Here is a 23,945-nt window from a genome sequence, read left to right on the forward strand (position 1 = left end):
ATCGTGCCACTGTACTCCAGCCTGGGTGACAGAGCAAGACTCTGTCTCAAAATATATATATATATATTTTTTTTTCAGCGTATTATTTGAAATTAGAACCCATATTTTATTTAAAATGTTTGTTCTGTTTCCAAACTTTTCATACAGTTTGCTATTTAACACTTACAAGGCAAACACATATAAACATTTGTATACAATAATATTCTACACTGGGGAATGGAGACTTAGCAAAGTTCAGTTTCATAAAGAAAGCATGTCCATCACAAATTAAAACAAGGTGGATGTTCAGTCTCCACACATTTTTACAAATCGAGCCTGCTACAAGCAAGTAGGCTTTCAGTAACTCATCTGGAAGGTATTGGAAGGATAAAAATAGACTAAATAATCAGAATTTCCATTCTAGGAGTTTCCTGCTTTTTCCTGCATCCCAATTGTCAGTGCAGGGCCTGGCTATTTCACTCAGTGCTAGGCAAAGACAGTGGAAGCTTGTTAAGCCACAGCTATTCAGGCTGCCAGATTGTCCAGGCATTGGCCTTTGCCTGCCATGAAACAGCTCCTTTCCTGTCCTCATATCTGAGTGGAAAGAGCAAAGGTGGGAGACTGTATAAAGACCCAGAAGCCAGGATGACAACAAGTGTGTGGGATTTTACAAGCATTCATAGGTTCCTTTTCAAGGAAAGCTGGGTTTCTAGAATCTGTCAGTTGTCTGCTGGCTGGCATGGCAGCCTAGTTTATGGGAGAAGCACACTAGGGAATCCTCCCTTTTCTGGCTTATAGAGATAGGTGGAGTCGATAGTGACAGGGCATTCTCATGCGCTTTTTTTTTTTTTTTTTTTGAGACGGAGTTTCACTCTTGTTGCCCAGTCTGGAGTGCAATGGCGCGATCTCTGCTCACCGCAACCTCCACCTCCCGGGTTCAAGCAATTCTCCTGCTGAGCTCAGCCTCCCCAGTAGCTGGGATTACAGGCATGTGCCACCACACTGGCTAATTTTGTATTTTTAGTAGAGACAGGGTTTCTCCATGCTGGTCAGGCTGGTCTCGAACTCCCGACCTCAGGTGATCTGCCCGCCTCGGCCTCCCAAAGTGCTGGGATTACAGGCATGAGCCACCGCACCCGGCCTCGTGCACTTTTTACCATTTTAGTTACTTTCTTTCCTGAAGCCGTCCTTAAAACATAGATGAATGCGAGTTTCTGGGAACTGTGTGACCCTCATTCCGCTACATTTTTTATATTCAGGTGGCAGATTTCCTCCTACTCAGCCCAGCCCTTCTGAATAGGGTCCAAGTCATTGATTTATTCATTTATTTACCTCCAATGTGGGGTTTGGTGTGGAGCCTCACAGAGCAGTGAAGACATGGTGTTTTTCCTTATACAGTTTACAGTCTACTGGGGAAGACTAATGTTAAGCACATTCTTTCGTAAATTGCAATTATGACCATTGCTCTGAAGAAGTAGTAAAGGATATTATGGGAGTGTTAACAGGAGGGCCTGGTCTGGACTGGGAGGGTCAAGAAGCCTTCCCAGGGTGGAGGCGAACTTTCCAGATGGCCAGGAAAAGATGAACGGAACTACTCAAAGAAGCCAAGTGCAGAGTTTCAGAGGTGAAAGAAACCAAAGATACCATCTAGGGAAGCCCAATCTCCGCCGGCTACCAATGAGAAAACGGAGGCCAGGCAAGGTGGGAGGATGGGTAAGGGACTTAGTTACTTGCTGTTAGCACTGAAGTTACACAGCATGTGAGCCGCGGGGCTGGAGATGCAAACCGAGCTTGGGTTTCTTAAGTGGGTAGGAGTGGAGATGTATATGGGAAGGAGAAGGGATTAGGAGTGGTGGAAACCAGGTAGGTTTTAATTTAGTGCCTAGTCTCCCTCAGCTGCAGAGCTACCTCCTGCGGTGGGGGAGGGGATTAAAGATGACTCAGACCTGCCCTAGCCCAGAGAAACTCCGTTTGCAATGCTGAAGCATAGTTTTTATTTGGGTTTGGGGGAGGAGGTACTGAACACACATACAGGCAAAACAGTAAGTGTAGAGTTCAGAATTGGGAAACCAGTCCCTCTTCTGCAGCTGTTTAGCTGTGTGATTTGGGATAAGTCACTTAACCTTTCTGAATTGCAGTTCAGTTTATACTTTTGTGCGTTTCTTTCAGTCTTTTTCTATACATTTTAGGAGCTTCTTAGAGATCAGTCGTGCCCTGTATTTCATCTCAGTCTTTCAAAACTAAAGCCTCTTGTTTGGTAGAGCTGTGTTTCAGCCCCTTTTACAGAGCAGTTTGCCAGCCTGTGCTTGCCCCAAACATCTAGAGAATAACTAGCAAGTGAGCCAGGAGAAGATCCAGGAGCTGTAAGAATCGTTAGCAACTGAGCATATTTCTATAAACCAATAAAGGTTTTTCTGTTTTGTTCATCTGTTACCCTTATGCTGTTGCCACTTTCACATGCAGTGTCTGTAGGCGGAGAGTATGAGATAACAGCATTTCACAAATGAAAGTGAGTGGAAAAGGGCTGCTTCCCCTTTAAGGCAGTCTCAGCTCCAGCTCCCTCCCCTTTCCTGATTGACAAACCTACCCGAAGTCACATGATCTGCCTCTATTTGAAGGTCACAAAAAGCTGCTTCCTTTAGAGACAGAGGGGGAGAGAGAGAGCAAGAGGGAGAGTGTGTGAGAGAGAGTTAGTTCAAGCCAAAATGGCCGACAGAGTCTCTGCTGGTTTCTGAATATTTAAAATACAAAAAAACAGATAGACAAAAAGAATTCATTTTTTGGACCTTTTTTCATTTCCATTTCTACCTTGTATGCCTCAATTTGCTGGATTTAAGCACTGCTGCACTTTATGAGGTTGGTAAATATTTTTAATTTTTTTAAACCAATTGATTTATATGGATCTTGTCTAACCGTTTTCACTGGTGGTGTTGCAAATCGACATTTGTCTAGCATGGAGACTGGCTTCAGACATTTCGTGGATCTGTGTAAATCAGACCCGTGATGTACTTTGGTTCGGCATTTTAGAAATGGAAAAGACGTGGTAAAATATTTAGATTTTGAAGTGATTTAATTGCACTTTTAATGTATATGCAGATTTTCATCATCGTTTCTATCTTGCAATAAATGAAGCTGCGAGTAATTGGAAATTTGCTATTTAGAAAGAGGTTTTTAAAAAACACAGACCTCCCCCTCCCCCCTTAAATCTGCTGCAAAAATTTGCATAAATATAAATGGGTTTGCATTCTTTCGGCTGCTAAGGCCGACAAAGGATCTGGGAGGGCAAGCCCTAGAACGGGAAAGCCTTTTTCTATCTTTTTATTTTTTAAACTGGGCCCTCCTTCCTAGAGAGATGTAAAACCTAAAGTAAGACCTAATACATTTTAAACATCAGGTTGGGGGCGGGTGAACACCAGGAGGTTTGGGGTTTGTAGATTCCCCTGCTTGAAAACCTCCCAAGCAATATGTGGCTCACCCCTCTCCTTTCTGCGCGCGCTCATTTGCACTGGGTCTCTGTGTGTGTTCTCAAATGTGCAGCCAGATGCGCTTTTATTTTGATCGTGGATTCAACCAAAGGGTAGGACTATGTTGTAAACATGGTGTTTTAAAGATACGAACAGCTATTCACCGCGATTAGAAATTATTTCTTTATCAGTTCTCCCTGTGTATTAGCCTTCTTCATTCCTCACGAAATAAAATTTTTGTTTAATTTTACACAGATGCAAAACTGGGCTTTTCAGCATAAATTCATCGTGTGGGTGTGTGGTTGCCTGTTTCGGCCATGTATCCACTGCGAAGTGGTCATTTAGGGTCACATGTATAAGTAGCAGTCTATGTGATTGTTAGTAACCCCTGAAGCTGTGCAGTGCCTGAAGTTAAATTCCATTACTCCTAATGCAGGATTCTAGAAGCCTGAGAGCAGGGAGGAAAGAAAGCTGAAAACTTGCTTTCTCAGAGCCTCCTCCCCCTATCATTGTGAGAGTGTGATGTAATGCTTCTCGGTCTGGTGGGCTGAAAGGATTGTAGTTTGTGATGTGGCGGGTAAATTGCCCCCACCCCTGGGTAAATTACTCCACCCCCCTGAGCACATCCCTGGCTCTGAGAGGCCTTGTTTTCTTTTCTCTTTTTTTCCTAATTTGTGTCCTCCTGATTTATGCTGTGGCATATTGGCATGAGAAAGAGACTGTTCTTCTAAATCTGTTACAAAGTATAGTTTAGAAAAGGCATTTAAAATATGCAAATGGATTGAATTGTCATATCCCCATCATTAAATATGTAGACGTGGATTAAAGCTAATTAAGCATAAATGGAATAATTTTGATCAGAAGGGAGCAGTGTTTTTTGTTGTTTCCTTTTTAATTAATCTAATTATGAGATGCTTACTGGGCCTGAAAGTGTTAAAAAAGATAAAGTGGAAAAAATGCTGGACCATTTTGAAAATTTGACAGTCTGGAAGAGGGTGTGTGGTGCTTTCAAAAGCTTTATTCACTCTTAAAATGGATTGGCCTCTTGTGCTGAAAATGGCCTGTTTCTTTGGGTCAATTGTGTGTAGATGAAGGGACTTTCACGCTAATTTAACAAAAAGACTTTCCATTTGAATACATAAGATAATTAAAGCCCTCTGTCTCTAACAAGCAAGGATTTTATTATTTAAAAAAAAATGTTGTTATATTAGTAATGGTAATAAATACAGAAGTGCCTGTTTAGATTCACTGTAAATTTTTTGATGATATAAATTCAGCTTTTGTGTAAGAAGGATTGGAAACATTACATTAAAGAGGTAGTCTGGAACAAAGTTATCTCTAAATTTTTTTACAGCTTGAATTTAAAGGGAAAAGATAGAGAAATTACCTTAGTGATAGAGAGTGTTGCATTGTGGTAGACCTAAAGGAAAATCAGAGCTCTGATTTTTGTTTTTCTGAAAATGAAAGCACTTTTTTAGGGCTTTGCTTGTTATATGATTCATTTTACACCTATTTCCTGAAGTTGGTCTTACTGAAGAGGAGAGAAAAACCTAGGCTTTCCATGTTTTGCCATTAGCTTGTTTTTGTGGCTGTGTAAACATATGAATGGCAGGTTAATTCAGTTTGCAGAGAGGAGGAACCAGAGCAGGGTACCTGCCCTCTTAGGCAGAACAGAGAATGATACAATGAATGCCACTTGATTCTTTGAAATGTTTTTTATAAATATTCTTTTCCCCCAGATAATTAAAAGGTGAGATAAATAAGACCTGGCTTCACATATGGGAAGCATTATGGCTCTGGTGAGTTGATAGCTCGACTGCCATTTTGGATCTCAGATCCTGCAGAGCCAATCCTTCTGGCTCACCAACATGATGGTCATCCAGAAGGAAATGAAAATGAATAATCAATTAAGTGTGCAGATGGATAGTATTTAATATGTGCCTTCTGCTGAAGTTTTCTTTCTGTGAGTACTGTGAATTGAAGCTTTAAAAACTTTAAAGATGTGGCCGATGTTATGAAGAGCAATATCCAGGGGTGTTGGAACTTGCACTTTGTGGTTTTACTTTTTAAAAATGAGATGGTGTATGCAGAGGAAGTTTCTTATTGGAGAAAGTGAATATAATCCCTATTAACCGCCCCCCCACCCAACCACCAATCCATATTTCCTAATGCTGGATCAACTAGTGATAATATCACAACACGACTCTGTCTCAGAAAAAAATGTCACAGGTTCATGACTGAAACATCACAAAAATTGGTAGCGTTCATCAGAAGTAGTATCTCAATTTTAAAGTGCTTTTCAGTCATTCCATCTGGTTCCCAGAAAGGAAGCTTTGGCATCTTTGATATATGGTGCAAACTCAGCTCTGTTCTTCAGCTGTGAATGGCCATTTGTTATTCTGTATGGCCACTCGGATGGTCCTTTTAAAAATAAACTTCCAAACATTGAAGCAGAGACTTCTAAGGCTTCTCCAGCTCTTCAGCTCTACAGGAGACACTGAAAGAGTGTTATGCGATGATGAGACCTTCAGGTTCTGCAGAGCAGGCTGAGCAGCTCTGGCTATTGAGGACCACCCTGAGGAATAAGGGTGATCCTCACCCTACCCAGCTGCTCCATGACTGAAAAGTTTGGGGAGATTTTAATTTTTATAACTCAGATCATATAATCATTGATCATCTGCAGTTTAAGCTGGACACGGCCCTGAGGCAATGCAGATAGGTGAATGTACTTTGTCCTTTTCCTCAAGGAGTACCAGGTCAGCATTATTGGTAAACAGATCGTCACAACTTGGCAGTTTACGTGCAATATTCAGAGCAAGTTCCTGGTTACAGAAGTATCTGAGTATCTGCATTAGGAGAGTCCTTATTTTAAAATTTCTTAAAGAAGCCAAATAGGCCAGTCGTGGCGGCTCACGCCTGTGATTCCAGCACTTTGGGAGTCCCAGGCAGGTTGATTGCTTGAGCTCAGAAGTTCGAGACCAGCCTGGGCAACATGGCAAAACCCTGTCCCTACAAGAAATTTTAAACAAAATTAGCTGGGTATGGTGGCTTACGCCTGTCATCTCAACTACTCAGGAGGCTGAGAGGTGAAAGGATGGTTTGAGCCGGTGAAGTCGACACTGCAGTGAGCCAAGATCACACCACTGCATTCCAGCCTAGGAAACAGTGAGACCCTGTCTCGAAAGAAAAAAAAAAGCTGGCCGGGTGCGGTGGATCACGCCTGTAATCCCAGCACTTTGGGAGGTCGAGGTGGGTGGATCACGAGGTCAGGAGTTCGAGACCGGCCTGGACAATATGGTGAAACCCCGTCTCTACTAAAAATACTAAAAAACTAGCCGAGGGTGGTGGTGCCTGCCTGTAATCCCAGCTACTTGGAAGGCTGAGGCAGGAGAATTGTTTGAACTTAGGAGTTGGAGGTTGCAGTGAGCCGAGACTGTGCCACTGCACTCCTTCCTGGGCAGTAGAGGGAGACTCCGTCTCAAAAAAAACAAAAAACAAAAAACAAATAATTACCCCATTTAATAATTTTTAGTTATTTAGATATTAGACTTCTTTAAGTGGAACTTGTTTCTGTCTGGTGGCTGGGGAGAGGGACAGCATATGCTAATTGTTTCTCTGTACAGTATTGTTCGTAGATTTACTCTAATCCCACTTTCCTCACCTGCTTCTTGTGATGAAGACAGGTGTTGGGGGTAGGGTGGAGTGAATTGAAGCCACTTGGCCAGAGAAGGGATTTATTTAACTCGTGGCAGTGACATCTTAACATTGTTTTTTCTTTCCGTCATATATTTATTCAGCAGTAATTTATTATGCACTGATATAGGTGCTGGGGCATCTAAGAATTAATTTGGTTGGCCTTTTGCCTTCAATAGTTTGGTTCATGTGGAAATATTTGCCATCTGGTGACTAACTATATAACTTACTGCTTTAGGTTATGACTGAGATAACTCCGTAGTTATCTTTTCTGATAATCAGGGAATGAGTGGTAATTTTTTGCTTCTGGTAGTTTTGGAGACTTCATTGAAGGTTTGACTTGATAGTCACTTTATTAAACATTGTCTTTAGCTCTGTGCACTATCTCTTCAAAATTATCTTTTGCATGATCTCTGAGAACTTTGCAACGTAGAATTGCCTTCCTAGTTATTTTATCACATCCTTCAATTTTACTTTTTTAACACTCCTAAATTGTATCACCATCTGAAATTATTTGTGTATGGTACGTCTCTCTCAACAATACTATCCGGTTTCCTGAGAGCAGAGACCTTATCTGTTTTCCTCACTGTTGTATCCCCAACATCTAGAACAGGGGCTTGGCAGGAGTAGATGTTGAGTGAAAATGTGTGAGTATAAGGTCACCAGGACTCGCTGTGTGACGAAGGTAAGCTTGTTTCCTCACCAGCAAAATGGGGATAATACATTGTTGCGACGCATAAAGGAAATGCTCATGTGAGGGCTGGGCACCTAATCTTGGTGCTTAGTAAGTGTTTCCTTCCCGTTTGCTGTATCTCCCTTTGTTGAATGAACCAGAAAGGCTTTTATGGCCCCACAGAATGGCTCTGTTCTTTCTCATGGCTACCAGGATCATGAAGCCTGTACAGTGATTGCACAGAGCTTTAGCCTGCACAAGGACAGGAGCAGCACGGAGCCTTTTCTTTTTATTCAAGTCCCTACATTCCTGTGGTCTGATGTCGTCTCTTCATAACTCTCCAGTTTCCTTCAGGCTATGCCTCTGTGTTGTATCCACGTTTACTTGGCTGTTTTTCATACATTCTGTGCTTTACATCAGAAGGTTCTCAGCAATTTCAAATGAATTGGTCTTAGAGTTTACAAGGCAAAGGAGAACATTGAATACAGCATTTCCTCCCTCATTGTGATTATTCTGAGCCCACACATGTAAATTCTGTTTATTACTAGGTTTTTTTTTTTTTTTTTTAAATATGAGATGGAGTCACTGTCGCCCAGGCTGGAGTGCAGTGGCGTGATATTTGCTCACTGCAACCTCCGCCTCCTGGGTTCAAGCGATTCTTCTGCGTCAGCCTCCCAAGTAGCTGAAATTACAGGCGCCCGCCACTACACCCAGCTAATTTTTTGTATATTTTAGTAGATACAGTGTTTCAGCATGTTGGCCAGGCTGATCTCGAACTCCTGACCTTGTGATTCACCTGCCTCGGCCTCCCAAAGTTCTGGGATTACAGGCATGAGCCACCGTGCCCAGCAACCAGTTTTGACTCAGTGGGCAAAATGAAAATTTAGGTCCATTGCCCACTTTATACAATGCTGTTGAATTAATATAGGTGACAGAAAAATGGCTTTCATTCATTGACGATGGAATTTGTTTTTTAAAAAACCTAGAAAATGATCTGTTTACTCATTCATTCTGCAAATAATTACTGAGTGCTTTTCACATGCCAGGTGTTGATAAGTACAAGTACAAGCCTAGCAGTAGTGTGAAGATTTTCTCCAGACACGACTGCTGAAGTTAGAGAATAGATGCAAGGGGCTGGCTGGTGCTCAGGGTGTTGGGGGGTTACAAAGGACGGACACCTAGAGAGATAACAGCTTCTGCAAAGACCACAGGGCACTAGTGGACATTGGCATGTTTGGGGAACAGCATAGAGAGTACTTTGACATGGTTGGAGTGTCGTGTGCTTAAGGGAAGAAATAATCTGAGAAATGAGAGGTAAGCTGAAAAACTAAGCCTTGACCAGATGCAGAAGAGTGTATAAGCCACATTTGAAAGTCTTTTTCCTGAGAACAGTTGAAGGGTTTTAAGTGGGAAAGTCACTTGTTCAGATTGGATTTTTGAAAGATGATCCTGGTGTGCTGTGGAAACTGGCTGGGACATTGCATGTAAGACCAGATGATACTGTAGTAATCTCAGGTCATAGTGGCCTGAACTGACAGCAGAGTTGGGGACAAATGAATGAGTTCCAGAGGCATTTAGGAAGATTTCGGAGGAGTTGGTCACTGGGTATGAGAAGGCGGGGTTGGAGAAATGTAAAATAACACCTATGTCTCTGGCTGGCTTCTTGCGGGAATGGTGCCACCATTCATTGAGTTAGGGTGCATTTAGATGAGGCACAGGTGTGGGGTTGAGATTATGAGTTCAGTTTTGGAATCATTGAATCCTGAGATATCCAGGTGAAAGGCTGGAGTAATTACAGGTCTGGTCTGGAGATAAAGACTTAAGAGTTATCAGTAGTTCCAAATTTACCAATTTTTTTTTTTTTTTTTTTTTTTTTTTGAGACAGAGTCTTGCTCGCCAGGCTGGAGTGCAGTGGCGCAATCTTGGCTCACTGAAACCTCTGCCTCCCGGGTTCAAGTGATTCTCCTGCCTCAGCCTCCCGAGTAGCTGGGGTTACAGGCATGCGCCAGCACGGCCAGCTAATTTTTGTATTTTTAGTAGAGACGAGATTTCACCATGTTGGCCAAAACGGTCTCGTTCTCTTTACCTCATGATCCGCCCGCCTTGGCCTCCCAAAGTGCTGGGATTACAGGTGTGAGCCACCACGCCTGGCAAGATTTTCCTTTTTGAGTTGATTTCTTTGGTAAGATGTCCAAGGATGGCATACCTGTACTATGCAGTGCAAGGTGCTATCAGTGCTATTAAGGGGATACTATTTTATAAAGATAAGGCCATATACTCTCATTACCATAGTGATTATTAGAAGTACCAAAGGAGTTTGAGGGAGGAGAGACACTGATTTTAACTGTGTTGATCAGAGAAAGCTTTCTTAAGGACTTCGTATTTGAGTGGAACCCTACAGATTGGGCAGAATGGTGATGAGTAGACTCAGGGCAGGCTGTATTAGCTAGAGGAAGGTGGAGGAGGACTAGGTGTGTCCAGGGAGGATTGAGGGGAGGTTGCACACATGTAGAGGAGCTGAGTGCCTGCTGAGTAGTTTGTATTGCTATGGTAGACGGTGGGGACCTGTTGAAAATTTGATGGCAGTGCAGTGAGAATTTTGGTATGGCAATGGTGCAGAGGAGGACTTGGTGAGGGGGCACTGATTAAAGGAAGAATTGAGAGGAAGGTAGGCCAATTAGGGGATAAAAGGACTATTATGAAAGGTCCTGCTATAAGGCTATGGCCATGGGACTAGGGACCAGGTTTTTAAGGTGAATAATGGGAATCTTCAACCAAAAAGAAGATGATGCATTCCAGGTCAGACTTACTGAATTGGAGAATTTGGTGGGACTTGTCAATGGAACTGGTTAGCAGGCAGCTGGCAGTGTGGATCTGCAGCTTGAGAAAGAGGTCAGAAGTGGAGATAAAGACTTGGAAGGCTTCCACGGTGGAAGTGATAGTCGAAGCTAAGGGAGAGGATGAGGTCACCATGGGAGTGTAAAGAATAGAAAAGAGAACTGAGAATGAGACCTTGGGGACAGGAAGAGAAAGAGGACCTGGGAAAGGATAAAAAGAACGGTGGCTCTGTAGGACAGTCATTCCTCATCACAGAAGATGAGGGAAGAACTGTTCAATCACAGGTGTGGTCAGCAGTTCAAATGCTGCACAGGAAGAAAAGTATTTGGTTATGGCAACATTCCCGAACCTGGTGTTGGGAGGTGTTCCAGTGTTGGTTTGGGAATCATTCGATGGCACTAGCACCGCCCAGTAGAAACAGAATGCAAGCCACGTGTGTTATTTTAAATTTTCCAGGAGTCACATTAAAAAAGTAAAAACAGTCCAGGCACAGTGGCTCACACCTGTAATCCCAGCACTTTGGGAGGCCGAGGCAGGCAGATCACGAGGTCAGGAAATCGAGACCATCCTGGCCAACATGGTGAAACCCCGTCTCTACTAAAAATACAGAAATTAGCCAGGCGTGGTGGCCTGTAATCCCAACTACTTGGGAGGCTGATGCAGGAGAATTGCTTGAACCTGGGAGGCTGAGGTTGCAGTGAGCCGAGATCACTCCACTGAACTCCAGCCTGGGTGACAGAACAAGACTCTGTCTCAAAAAATAAATAAATAAATAAAAATAAAAATAAATAAGTGAAATTTCAATAATATCGACTTTAACCAAATATATGTAAAATATTGTCAATTCAACGTGTTATTGATTTTAAAATATTAACGCAACATTTTACATTTTTTTTGTACCAAGACACTGAAACCTGGTGTGTATCTTAGGCTTACAACACATTTCAGTTCAAACATAAAATTTTCATTGGAAATACTCGATTTGCTTTTAGATTTCATAAAACTTACTACTATTTCATGGAAAAGTAGATTCACATACCCAAGTTTTTCCAAACATACAAAAGTTTTCCAGCAATGGAAATGTGTCAGTTTTTAGATTTAAATTAATTAAAATACAATTAAAAATTCAGTTTGAGTGGCACTAGTCTCATTGCAAGTGCACGGTAGCCACATGCGGCTACTCTGTTGGACAGTACAGGGAGGGTTATGCAAAGTAAAATAGGCTGCTTTACAGCGGATGTGCACTCTGAAAATACCCAAAATGGTTTAGCACCATCGCAAAGCATTTCACAGGATTAGTGTTTCTTAGAATACATGTTGGCTTATCCTGGTGGAATTTTTAGAATTAGAAGGGTCAAATCTCTAATTTTGAATGTGAGGAGACAAACTTTTTATGAAAGTACACAGATTCCAAAATTTGAAATAGTGTTTGGGCTACAGTCAGCAGAATAGTACATTGGTAGAAGTTCCTAAACATACCGGTTTGTGCCATGCTTCTGAAATGCTTGGTGCAGAGGCTGACACTTAAAAACAGATCCAGCAGGAGGGGTGGGAGCGTTCCTGTTCCTGTTTGTGGATTTCTTTTGCACTCCCTGGAGTCAGTGAGGTGGTGGCTTCAGGTGGGGGGATGAAGTTAGGATTGCTTTAAGTCAGTGTCCCAGCCTCCCTGTGTGGTGGAGGTATGAGGTGGGAGAGGGTGCCACCAGGCTAATTATCTTGTGCTTGTCTCTCACTTTTCTTATCTCACTTTTCTCCAGTGATATGCAGGCAGGCCGTTTAGCCCCAGATTGTCACATTCATTGTGTACTTTTTGCCGACCTGGGCCAATTGAACACATACTTACTAAATACGGGTGGGTTTTTTCAGTTTATAAAAAGCAGGTTCAAAGACTTCCATTTAATTATCTCATTGATTGAGACTGCTTTGCAGCTGTCAACTAGACCATCTAAATGATAACCAGTAAAGATAGAAAGGATCTTGAATCTGGCCGGGCACGGTGGCTCACGCCTGTAGTCCCAGCACTTTGGGAGGCCGAGGCGGGTGGATCACCTGAGGTCAGGAGTTTGAGACCAGCCTGGCCAACATGGTGAAACCTCGTCTCTACTAAAAATACAAAAAATTAGCTGGGCGCCTGTAATCCCGGCCACTTGGAAGGCTGAGGTAAGATAATTGGTTGAACCTGGGAGGTGGAGGTTGCAGTGAGCCGAGATCATACCATTGCACTCCAGCCTGGGCGGCAGAGCAACACTGTGTCTCAAAAAAAAAAAAAAATTAATTAAAGAAATGATCTTGAATCCTGCTTGGAACCAAACCTTGTTCACACTGGAGAGAGTAAGTGCTGGTTTTTGGTTACTACATAATTTCATTTCAGTTGACATAAAGAAGCTTATTTTTCTGTGAAGTGCCCTGTCAGAGTTTGGGATATCAGCTATTCAATCTTGTTTTTTGTTTGTTTAATCAGTATGACTTCTTACATTTTTGTTTTTCTTTAGAAGTGCATTTTGGTTATTCATTTATGCCTTTATAAAAACCACACTGTATAGTGGTGAGCAGAAATAATGCCCTTTAATGCCTTAATAAGGTCAGAGACCTAGCAGGTGATCGCGTGCGCTCCTACCCGGGATCCCAGGGCAGCGAAGCTTGTGATCAGTTGTTGCCTCTTCTTGCTGTTGTTTCCTTTACCCCTCTGCTTACAGAAAATAATTGCTGTTCTTTTAGTGCCAAGAAGTTCCCATTTATAAACTGTAGATAATTAGGTAGCTTAGAACAGTGGCTTTTAAACTTTTTGATTGGCTCTACTATAAAAAATTCAATTTGTATTGAAATCCATAGACATGTGAATGTTTACGCTGAAGCAGAAGTATTTACTTTCTGATAATAAGTGTGTGTAGTCAGATACAGTCTTTTAAGTCCACTTTGTATGGTACAGAACAAAACCCTAACAAGCCAATTCCAACCCACTAAATTGATTTAATGATCACTGAGGGTTGTCTTACCATGGTTTCAAAACATTTAGAAGGCACTACTCATGAGTTGCCCCATTTCAGCATATGATCCCCACTTTTGCTGGTTGAAGAATCATTTATCAGTCCCACTCAGTTATCATATCAACCGGATTTGTTAGTGACTAAAAAAATGTTAATTTGTTACTTCAGCATGTAGAAGATGGATATTTTTGATGCCCAGAGTGTTGTCTTCCCCGTCCAGGGGATCTCATTCTGATCAAACTGAATTGGCCATCCATACTGAGAAGTGGCTATTGATACATTTATATTGAGAAATGAATATGTGTGTATACTTTCTCCCCCAGATATTAGAGAAACCAAAGTGGGAAGCACCTTTGTAGCTACGAGACTATGTATTCTCTTTTGGAAAAGCCTCATGGAAAACACTGCTGTGCTGTCTTCCAGCTTCCAGGTTTCACCAAGGCACGTCTCTCAACTAGTAATATGTTCTGTTTTCAGAACACACTTCAGTACATTTGATTAGTTCAGCATTTCCCACTGTTTGTTGGGGTACTAATAGATTTGTCTGCCCCCCCCCCCCCAAAAAAAAAGGTTTCTTTCCTGATTAAACTGAATTAAACTGGCCTTTCCTTGCTACAGGATTTCTTAGCGTCTTTAAGATGGGAATGTGCATTGGAAATCTTAGTGATGTGTATATAAAATCTTAAAAATGCCAGGTTTTTGTTTTTTAGTGTCCATTTGGGGAAATGCTTGACTAGCTTTCCATTTCACTTATCCCTTTCTAAAACTGGGTCTTAAGCAAACTGGAATTGGGTGTTTCCCAGGTCTCTTCAAACACTTTAATATGGTGGTTCCCAGACTTCGGTTTCAGGGAACTGTAAGGTTGAAAAAGACACGTTGGGATCCATCATAAGTTACTGGTTTGAAATTTGCCAAGTAAAGGCATTTTTGAAACTTACCATTTGTTACCATCATCTCAAAGAAAAAAAAATTTTTAACAAAAAAGTAGAATGAACAGTCTCAGAATAAGAGCCATCTCATTAAATTGAATAAAGCTTTATGAAAATGATTATTGTTTCCTTTTTCCCCATAGATCATCACAGGTGCTAAAGTTTGGCATTTGGGAACCACATCCTAATTATAGACCATCTTAGCATGTATTACAATTAACTATGTGCTTGCCGGTTTTATTAGCCTCACATAGGAATAAACCTTATTTCAAGTCTGGGACTACCTTCCTTCATTCTTATTTATTGACTACCAAGATAATGATTTCATGACTCAGCCTTTTAAAAAATTACTTTGTTCCATCTGAATATACTGTGAGCAGATAACCATTCTACATTAGTGTCTGAAAAAAGAAAAACCAAGCCCACTCCATTAGGTGCTGAGCAGTTGTAGCATCTAGAATAGTACTCAAAACTTACAGCAAAATTTATCTGATTCAGTCTTGGTGATTATATAAAACGGCAAGTAGGTTATAAAACTTACATATCTGTGTTACTTGTATAAATTTTAGCCTGTTGGCTCTTCATGAGTTATGAAAATGGCCATGGCAGATTTTCTATCATATTATGTACATTTTAATTTTCATGTCCATCTTCTGCTGTTGCATTTTAAATGACAAAGACCTTAAATCTGGCAACCCCACATCAAATTTCTGTCCCTGTCTCAGGGAGAGAAAGTGCTTCTTGGATGCACTTTACTCCTGTAATCAGGAGGGCCATGGCGAGCAGCTCCCTGGCCTGCCCTGGTGTGATAATGCTATCAGCTGGTTGTGGGAGTGGCTGCCCCAGCAAGGCCTGCTCCTTCTCCTTTTCGAAGAGGTGCTGGGGCAGAGAGGGGAGGAGAGGAGAGGTTATGGTTAGCTGTGTCGGGTGTTTGGAAGCATTGGCATGCTGGGTAGACTTGAATTGGAGCTTGGTATAATCTAGGTCCTGTGTGATTGGAAAGATGTGTTTACTGCATCAGTATTTGTTGAACATATTTAATGTGTCGAGCACTGTATAGTGCTGGGAATAAGAAGGTAAAAAGACCTAGTTTTTATCTTTGGAACTCAACCAGTAATGCAAACAGACACACAATGAGGCTGCCCATAATAAAGACGGCGCTGCGGGATCCTCGAGGATAGAGAAGAGGAAGGGAATGGGAAAGTCTCCCCCAAGGAAGAAACATTTGAGCTGGGTCTTAATGGGCAGATGGGAGTCACTTGGTGTGGTGGAGTGGTTAAGAACTGAGGTTCTGAAGTCAGGACAGCTGTGTGGTCAGATCAGCCCAGTGTTGAGCAGCTGTGCCATCTGTGTGCCCCGGTTTTCTCATTGGTAAAATAAGGAGATAGTAATAGTACCCACCTCGAAGAGTGATTGTGAAGATTCAGTGAGAACTTGTTTCAGGTATTTGACATGTTGCTTGGGTCAGTGTTAGCTACTGTTTTCATTATTGTTATTACTGGAATTGGGTGTTTACCAGGTCTCTTCCCTGCCCTATTTCAGGCAGAAGAAATAGAATAAACAAGGACAAAGAGTTAGGGAGTGAGTGGGAGAGTGGGAAATGGTGAGATATTAGTGGGGCACAAGGGTTAACTCTTTGGAGGAGAGCGGAAGGGTAGCTTGGAGTTGTAATTTGATTGGTTTTTGTATTCTAAGAAATTTGTTTTATTTTTATTTTTTTAAACAAGACAGGTTCTCACTCTGTCATCCAGGCTGGAGTGCAATAGTGTGATCATAGCTCACTGTGACCTTGAACTCCTGTGCTCAAGCAATCCTGCCTCAGCCTCCTGAGTAGCTAAGACTGCAAATGTGTGCCATCATGGCCAGCTTATTTATTTATTTAGAGACAGAGTCTCATTCTGTTGCCCAAGCTGGAGTGCAGTGGCACAATCTCAGCTCACTGCAACCTCCACCTCCCGGGTTCAAGCAATTCTTTTGCCTCAGCCTCCCCAGTAGCTGAGATTACAGGCATGCACCACCACGCCCAGCTAATTTTTGTATTTTTAGTAGGGATGGGGTTTCGCCATATGGGCCAGGCTGGTCTCAAACTCCTGACCTCAAGTGATCCACCTGCCTTACAGACGTGAGCCACCACGCCCAGCCTATTTTTATTTTTTAGAGATAGAATCTTGCTTTTTTGCCTAGCCTGGTCTCGAATTCCTGACCTCAAGTGATTTTCCCACCTTGCCCTCCCAAAGTGCTGAGATAAGACCCAGCTGTGATTACAGGTGTGAGCAACTATGCCTGGCCCAGAAATTTGGATTTTATCCCGTAGAAAGCAGTTTTAAAAACTAAACTTGCTTCCACTGATTTTCATGTTAAGGATCCGGTGGAAGGGACAGGCAGTCAAAGCAAGAGGGACAAGTGGAGAACATAAATTAAGGTAGTGACCATAAAGATGGAAAGACCAGGCCGGGCACGGTGGTTCATGCCTGTAATCCCAGCACTTTGGGAGGCCAAGGCGGGTGGATCACCTGAGGCCGGGAGTTCGAGACAGCCTAGCTAATGTGGTGAAACCCTGTCTCTACTAAAAATACAAAAATTAGCCAAGCATGGTGGTGCACACCTGTAGTCCCAGCTACTCTGGAGTCTGAGGCATGAGAATCGCTTGAATCCAGGAGACAGAGGCTGCAGTGAGCCGAGATCGCGCCACTGCATTCCTGCCTAGGAGACTGAGCGAGACTGCCTCAAAAAAAAAAAAAAAAGACCAGATTTTTGAGCTCCTTCCAAAGTGGGATGAGTCCACCAGCTATGATGAGAAAAAGGGAGGGGTCCTAGATCAGCCCCAGGCTGGGGGAAGGGATGATGCCATGAATTGGGGTAGACGGTCAGTGGGTAGAGCAGGGGTTTGGGCTATGTGGTGGGATGAACAGCAGGGGTAGAAGGCAATGTGTTTGGCTTTGGACATGTTTAGATTTGCCAGACATTTAATATAACTTGGCAGGCAGAAATAAGGGTCTGGAGCTCAAGGCAGAAGCTTGGGAGCCATTTACTTAAATACAGAGGTGGTCCTTTAGGCCATGGGAGTGACAGTGCTCCGTTAGGAGTTGGTCGGAGGAGCAGGGTGAGAGCAGGAAAAAGGATGGTGCAAGAGAAACCCGAAAAGGAAGGATTTTAGGGCCGGCGCCCCAGCGGTCAGCTTGGGAAGCCCTGAATGAGGTTAGTTAGATTTGGCCTTGAGGAGCACTGGCATCCATCAGGCTGCAGTGAGCCCGAGCAGCCGAGCGCATTATTCATCCTGCTTCTTGTTGTCGTGTGGTGAAGTCTCCTCGTGGGTTTTTGGGTCTCTTCCTGGCAATACATTGAGCAGCTCTCCAGCAGGAACTCACAGTGCTCATCAGTGTCACCCCAGGACCTGCACAGCTTCTGACAGAGGGTGCTCAGTGAGCATTTGTTGAATGAATAAGTGAATCAAAGATGACTTGAAACAACTCAGCAAATAATTATGGAGTGCCTCATATGCTCCAGGAGCTATGCTGGTCTCTGGGGATAAAGCAGTGAGCAAAAATAGATTGAAAAATGCTGCCCTGGTTGGGCTTCCCCTTTGAAGCACAAATAGGAAGGAGCTAGCAGAGAGGTAAGCATTGAAGGTGTGAGGATGAGCTCTACTTCCGTCATCTGTAACTGCAGCCTGGCACTCCGTAGGCACTTGATAAAGTTAGTTGACTTGTACCTGGAAGAGAGGATGTCCTGGGGAGAAAAATCTCCCCTCAGAGAAGAGACCTGAGGCATGGGGAGAGATTTGCTGCCTAGATGACAGGTTAGCCTCAGAGAAGGAAAAGTAAATATGGAAATGGAGGGAAGGGTGTTTGAGGGAGTTCTCCTGGGAAGCATTCACTGTTTCTGTAAAGTAGGAATAGGAGGTGAAGTCTGAGTGGGAAAAAGAACTTGAAGTAAGATAAAACATGTGGAACAGCGCCACCCGCCCTCCAAAAAAAAAAAAAAGACAGACTGCAAAGAGAACCGGCTGCCAGCCCCAAGAGCTTCACTGAGAGAGGAGATGCGTTATATGTAATTGCAGTGATCTGTGGCTGTGCAGGGTTTTTTTTTCCCAGCAAGGAAAGGTGAAGAACACAGTTAGTTGGGGTTGGGGTTTGTCTGAGGTTGCGTGAGGATAGGCTTAGAAGGGTAGTGTGGGATAACCAGGGGGCAAGGTCTTTGGAGAATGCTGGTGAATATGCATGACAGTGCGTGTTAGGTTGAGAATAAAAGAACCAGGGGCAGGCAAACGGTCTGAAGAAAAGGAAAAGAAGGAGTCTGGGTTGGAGGAGGTGGGAATTTACATCTTGGAAGGGCTGAAGATAGCACTTCCTGTGGTGAACCCCAGGCAGAGTGTCCTGTGTGCTTTACCCGTGCTAACTCATTTCATCTTCATGAAGACCCTGTGAGCTGGTGCGGAGAGACTGTGTTGCCTGAGGCTACACAAGTAGGAAGTGACCCCGATGGCCTCGGCTGCTGAGCTTCTGTGCTTGGGCATTATGGTATTCTGCCCTAGGAAGAAACCAGACAAAATACTTCTCCCAGGCCAGGTAGCATTGCAGTAGCTTCCTGAAGTTGCTGGGCCAGCTTTCCTTCCTTCCAGAAGAAATATTTGGTGTGGTGTGGAAGGGGGCTGTGAACTGTCTCCTCCCTTTTAGAAGAAATATCTGTATTTCAGGTAGCAGTGTCCTTGGTACAGAACTCTTAGTTTTCCCCACCTGCTTTGCACGTGCTTGAATGTCCTTTAATAGGAAACAAAGAATGCCTAACATCTCACAATTGGGGAAGGCTTTAAATGCAATCAGCCTGTGAATTCTCTGAGCTGTAGCAGCTTCTTTGTTTACTTGTTCTCCCCCCACCAATAGAGAAGAAAAGCCAGAGTGGCTGGCCCCTCCACCAGCTTGGGGAAGGGGAGACTTTTAGGCACTATGGTCCCTAAAAGGAGGGGAACTGGTGTTTCCTGCTGCAGAACACTGGTGTGTCTGCAGTGGTTTGGGGAGGACGTCTGAGTCCTGTGCTGTATCACTCAGGGTCTAGGCCCTTTGTAAACCCAGGGGAGACCTGCTTTAAACTTTGCTGGGAGCCCTCCTTTAAACCTTGCTTGGAGGCCTTTTGGAAGCACAGAGGCTTTGCAAATGACACATGCAGACAGCTTTATCCTTCTGTGTGAAGAAGAATTATTTGCAGAGACAATGTATATTCATGATACCTTTTTTGTTTGCATTTTTTAAATGTCTGGCTTTGCTCTTGAGGCAGTTTGGAAGGATTACCACTATATTTTCTTGGATGTAAACAAATTATCATGGTTTTAAAAGAACACACCAAAACCACATCATCTTACATGCCAAGGAAGTTTAGATATTTCAGATATTGAAAATATAGAGCAAATAAATCATCTGGCATTATTAACTGAGAATTCTTAGATTCATTCCTGATCCTAGTGTTTTCTTTTGAGGCCACGTGTTTGAAATGTCTAACCTGCTCTGGGACCTTTCCAGCTCTGCTTGATTCACTATTAGGGACTAGCTTTTTTGCCTTTGTCTTCTTCTTCTTCTTCTTCTTTTTTTTTTTTTTTTAATTTATTAGAGACAGGGCTTTGCTCTGTCACCCAGGCTGGAGTGCAGTGGCAAGATCTCAGCTCACTGCAGCCTGAAACTCGAGCCAAACAATCCTCCTGGGTTAGCCTCCCAAGTAGTTAGGACTACAGGTGCACACCACCACACCTGGCTAAATTTTTCTGTAGAGACAGGGCCTTGATATGTTGCCCATGCTGGTCTCAAACTCCTGACCTCAGGCAATCCTCCTGCCTTTGCCTCCCAAGGTGCTGGGATTATAGGCATGAGCCACCATCCTCAGCCTTATTTTTTTTGTTTGTTTTGTTTTGTTTTGAGATGGAGTCTCGCCCTGTCGCCCAGGCTGGAGTGCAGTGGCGCAATCTCACCTCACTGTAAGCTCCGCCTCCCAGGTTCACACCATTCTCCTGCCTCAGCCTCCCCAGCAGCTGGGACTACAGGTGCCCACCACCATGCCCAGCTAATTTTTTTTGTCTGTATTTTTAGTAGAGACGGGGTTTCACCATGTTAGCCAGGATGGTCTCGATCTCCTGACCTCGTGATCCGCCTGCCTCAGCCTCCCAAAGTGCTGGGATTACAGGCGTGACCCACCGCGTCCACCCTTTTTTTTTCTTTTTAATACACTTTTTTTTCTTTTTAATATGGGCTAGGTTGGCCCATAGTGCATCATATTGTTAACACCTTTGATTTTAAAAATTGCTTACCTCTAGTGGATTTCTGATTCTTTTTTTGAGACAAGGTCTCAGTCTGTTGGAGTGCAGTGTCACAATCTCAGCCTTAATCTACCAGGCTCAAGCAGTCCTTCCATCTCAGGTACTAGAGTAGCTGGGGCTACAGGCTCCAACACCATGCCCGGCTAATTTTTTTGTAGAGGTGGGGCTTTCTAATGGATTTTTAATAATGTGATCTTCTTCTATCACATGTTAAATCCTAATAGTTACTGGTACTTAATAGAGCTAGAGGTAAAAACCAGATAACCCACCACTGAATAAATGAGTGCCTCAGTGGTCCAGGACCCTCAAACTGGGCCTCGTTGGAGTCTCTAGGACTTGTTGGCACTTTTATTTGGAAGTCAGGGTAGAAAAAACAGCTTATTTGTTCTTCATTTCTTTCTCTTAGAATATTTCTGTTCTCCTGAGGCAGGGATGAGTTGGTTGCTCAGTTTTAGATTATGGAACTCTTGCCGGTGTTTTTTTCTGGTTTCCCTTTGTTTGGGTCAGAGGCAGTGATAGGGCAGACGTGGTTCAGGCTCGCAGTTGTGACCTTTACTCTGCAGTAGCTTCTCTCTGAGGTTCTGTGTAACCAAATTTTAAAACATTGCTCTGAGTCATGCTGAGTTTTTCCATAAGGCTCTGGTGGGGGGGAAGGGACATGAACTGATTCATTAAGTGCCTATTATGCTGCACACACTTCCATTACCTCATTTAGTCCTCCCGACAACCTGATGTGGAGGATGGTTTTATCTTCATATGAAAAAAGGAGTGCTGACAGCTCAGTGACCAGGCTGCAGCCATGTACACATGAGGAGGTGGAGGAACTGGGTGCTGTAACTCCACCAAAATTTTCTTCTCTTCCCAAGCTGCCTTAAACACAGTGCAGAATAATTTGCTAATTGATTGGTTGAATCCCTGTTTTATAAAGTGGAGTGTCTTAAAATATGGATGCAGATGACAGGAACGGCTTGCTGGCTTTATGGTACCCTCAGCACTGCATTCATGATAAACAACAGGAGAATGAGACTGTGCTGATGGTATGCAGAATAGGAGGTCTTTGGGAGCGTCCCTGGCCGGCCGCTGAAAGGTGTTTTTCTTTTTTTTTTTTTTTTTTTTTGAGGCAGTCTCACACTGTTGCCCCCAGCTGGAGCGCAGCACGTGGCTTGATCTCAGGTCACTGCAACCTCCACCTCCCGGGTTCAAGCGATTCTCCTGTTTCAGCCTCCCAAGTAGCTGGGATTACAGGTGCCTGCCACCACACCCAGGCTGATTTTTTGTACTTTTAGTACAGATGGAGTTTCACTATGTTGGCCAGGCTGTTCTCAAACTCCTGACCTCATGATCTACCCCCCTCGGCCTCCCAAAGTGCTGAGATTACAGGCATGAGCTACCGCACCCAGCCGAAAGGCATTTTTCTTTTTTTCTTTCTTTTTTTTTGAGACAAGTCTTGTTCTGTTGCCCAGGTTGGAGTGCAGTGGTGCGATTCATAGTTCACTGGAGCCTCTACCTTCTGGGCGCAAGCTGAGATCCTCCTGTCTCAGCCACGCAAGTAATTGGGACTACAGGCATGCGCCACCACGCCTGGCTAATTAAAAAAACTTCTTTTAGCAGAGACAGGGTCTCCCTATGCTGCTCAGGCTGGTCTTGAACTCCTGGGCTCAAGTGATTCTCCCACCTCAGCCTCCCAAAGTGCTAGGATTACAGGCATGAGCCACCATTCCTGGCCCATTTTTTCTTTTTAAGCAACATGACAGATTAACTAAAAAAGAAAAATCACTGAATGGTTAAAAAATTTTGTTTCAGGTGATTAATTGAAAAACCAATTGATTAATAAAGACATTTTTAAAGGATCTAAACTGTATTGAGTTTAAGTTGTAATTCTTAAAGCATAATCACAAGGCTTATCAAAGCTATAACAAAGAAAATAGAAGTCATTTGTAATTAGACAATAACTAAAGGCAAGTACATGCCCAGTGATTTTAAAGTGCTTGAAAACAATTAGTTTTCTTAAGTAGGTTAAATATCTGGGTTACAAGCTTGTTTACACTATTAATTTACTTAGCAAACCTGTTCTTCTTAGATGATGCGAAATTGAACTTTAGTTTGGCCCTCTGAATTATTACAAGTTCTAACTTAACTGATATTCTTTAAAAAATACATTTTTACATTAATTCTTTTTAATTTTAAAAGTATTCTTCTTTTCTCTCTCTTTTCCTTCCTGAACAGTTCAGTCCTAGAGGCTATTAAGTGGGCTCAGCAAGGTGTTGGCCTGGCCAGGGGTATCAGAGCCTGACTGAGTAGGATGAGGAGGGAGGGTCTGGTGTGCTGTGCCAGAGCCCAGGAGAGGTGAGAAGGGCATACATTGTTTCTGGGATGCCCTTCCTGTATTGATTGGTTGAATATAGGAGGATTGATGAAATAAGTATGTTCAGGATAATGGCCCCCAGCAGCTCTCACTGTTGAAGAACGTTACAGATATTGGAAAGGAGACAGCTAGAATTAACCCTGTGATGCTAGACCGGAATCAGAAGTATTGGTGTGAATGCATGGATTTTAATAAGGACCGATAAAAATAGCAATAAAATCTTTGCAAAAGGCATGCATGCGTGTGTATTTATATACATATGTGTGTGCACATACATATGCACATCTATTTCCTAGTTCTGTTCATAGTAGAGGGGGAGGGTGCCTGGGAACAGCAATATTCCAATAGCAATGAGTGTATCAGGTTTCTAGATCTTGGCTTCTATATCCCATTTTCCACTAAAAGGAACCCCAGCTGCTTGGAGAAATGGCTGATTATAGGATTGGAGCAGGAATGTTTAACATGAGCCTGGAACATCTTGGGTTAGAAAGCAAAGAAGTCTTCAAAGAGTGATGAAAACATGCCAAAAGGACCCAGAGTCAGTTTGAAGGAGTTCCCACTGGCCAAATCTGAGTTAATTTCAAAATTTAAGAAGTGATAGTCATGGATTAGAACCTGCTAAGTAAAAAAGAAAACTAAGAGTTCTCATACAGCTTCACCTACTTTGTAAGAAAACCTATGTACGGACTTATCAATAAATTCAGCATTTGAAG

At 43.0% G+C, this 23,945-nt stretch overlaps 1 protein-coding gene across 5 annotated transcripts in view; it reads left to right on the forward strand.

Moving 5' to 3' along the window:
- TNRC6B (trinucleotide repeat containing adaptor 6B) overlaps positions 1–23,945 on the forward strand; it is a 291,806-nt gene that overhangs the window by 130,510 nt on the left and 137,351 nt on the right. The window contains exon 1 of one of the 5 annotated variants that reach the window (XM_032139792.2): positions 2,602–2,835. The exons of the other annotated variants lie outside the window; for them this stretch is intronic. Coding sequence (XP_031995683.1) covers positions 2,831–2,835 — 5 coding nt within the window. The 5' untranslated portion in view covers positions 2,602–2,830. Of the gene's footprint in view, positions 1–2,601; positions 2,836–23,945 lie in introns of those variants that run through there. 5 annotated transcript variants of the gene reach the window in all.

This window comes from Hylobates moloch, unplaced genomic scaffold, assembly GCF_009828535.3.
Source record: "Hylobates moloch isolate HMO894 unplaced genomic scaffold, HMol_V3 SCAFFOLD_19, whole genome shotgun sequence".
NCBI classification, from domain to species: domain Eukaryota; kingdom Metazoa; phylum Chordata; class Mammalia; order Primates; family Hylobatidae; genus Hylobates; species Hylobates moloch.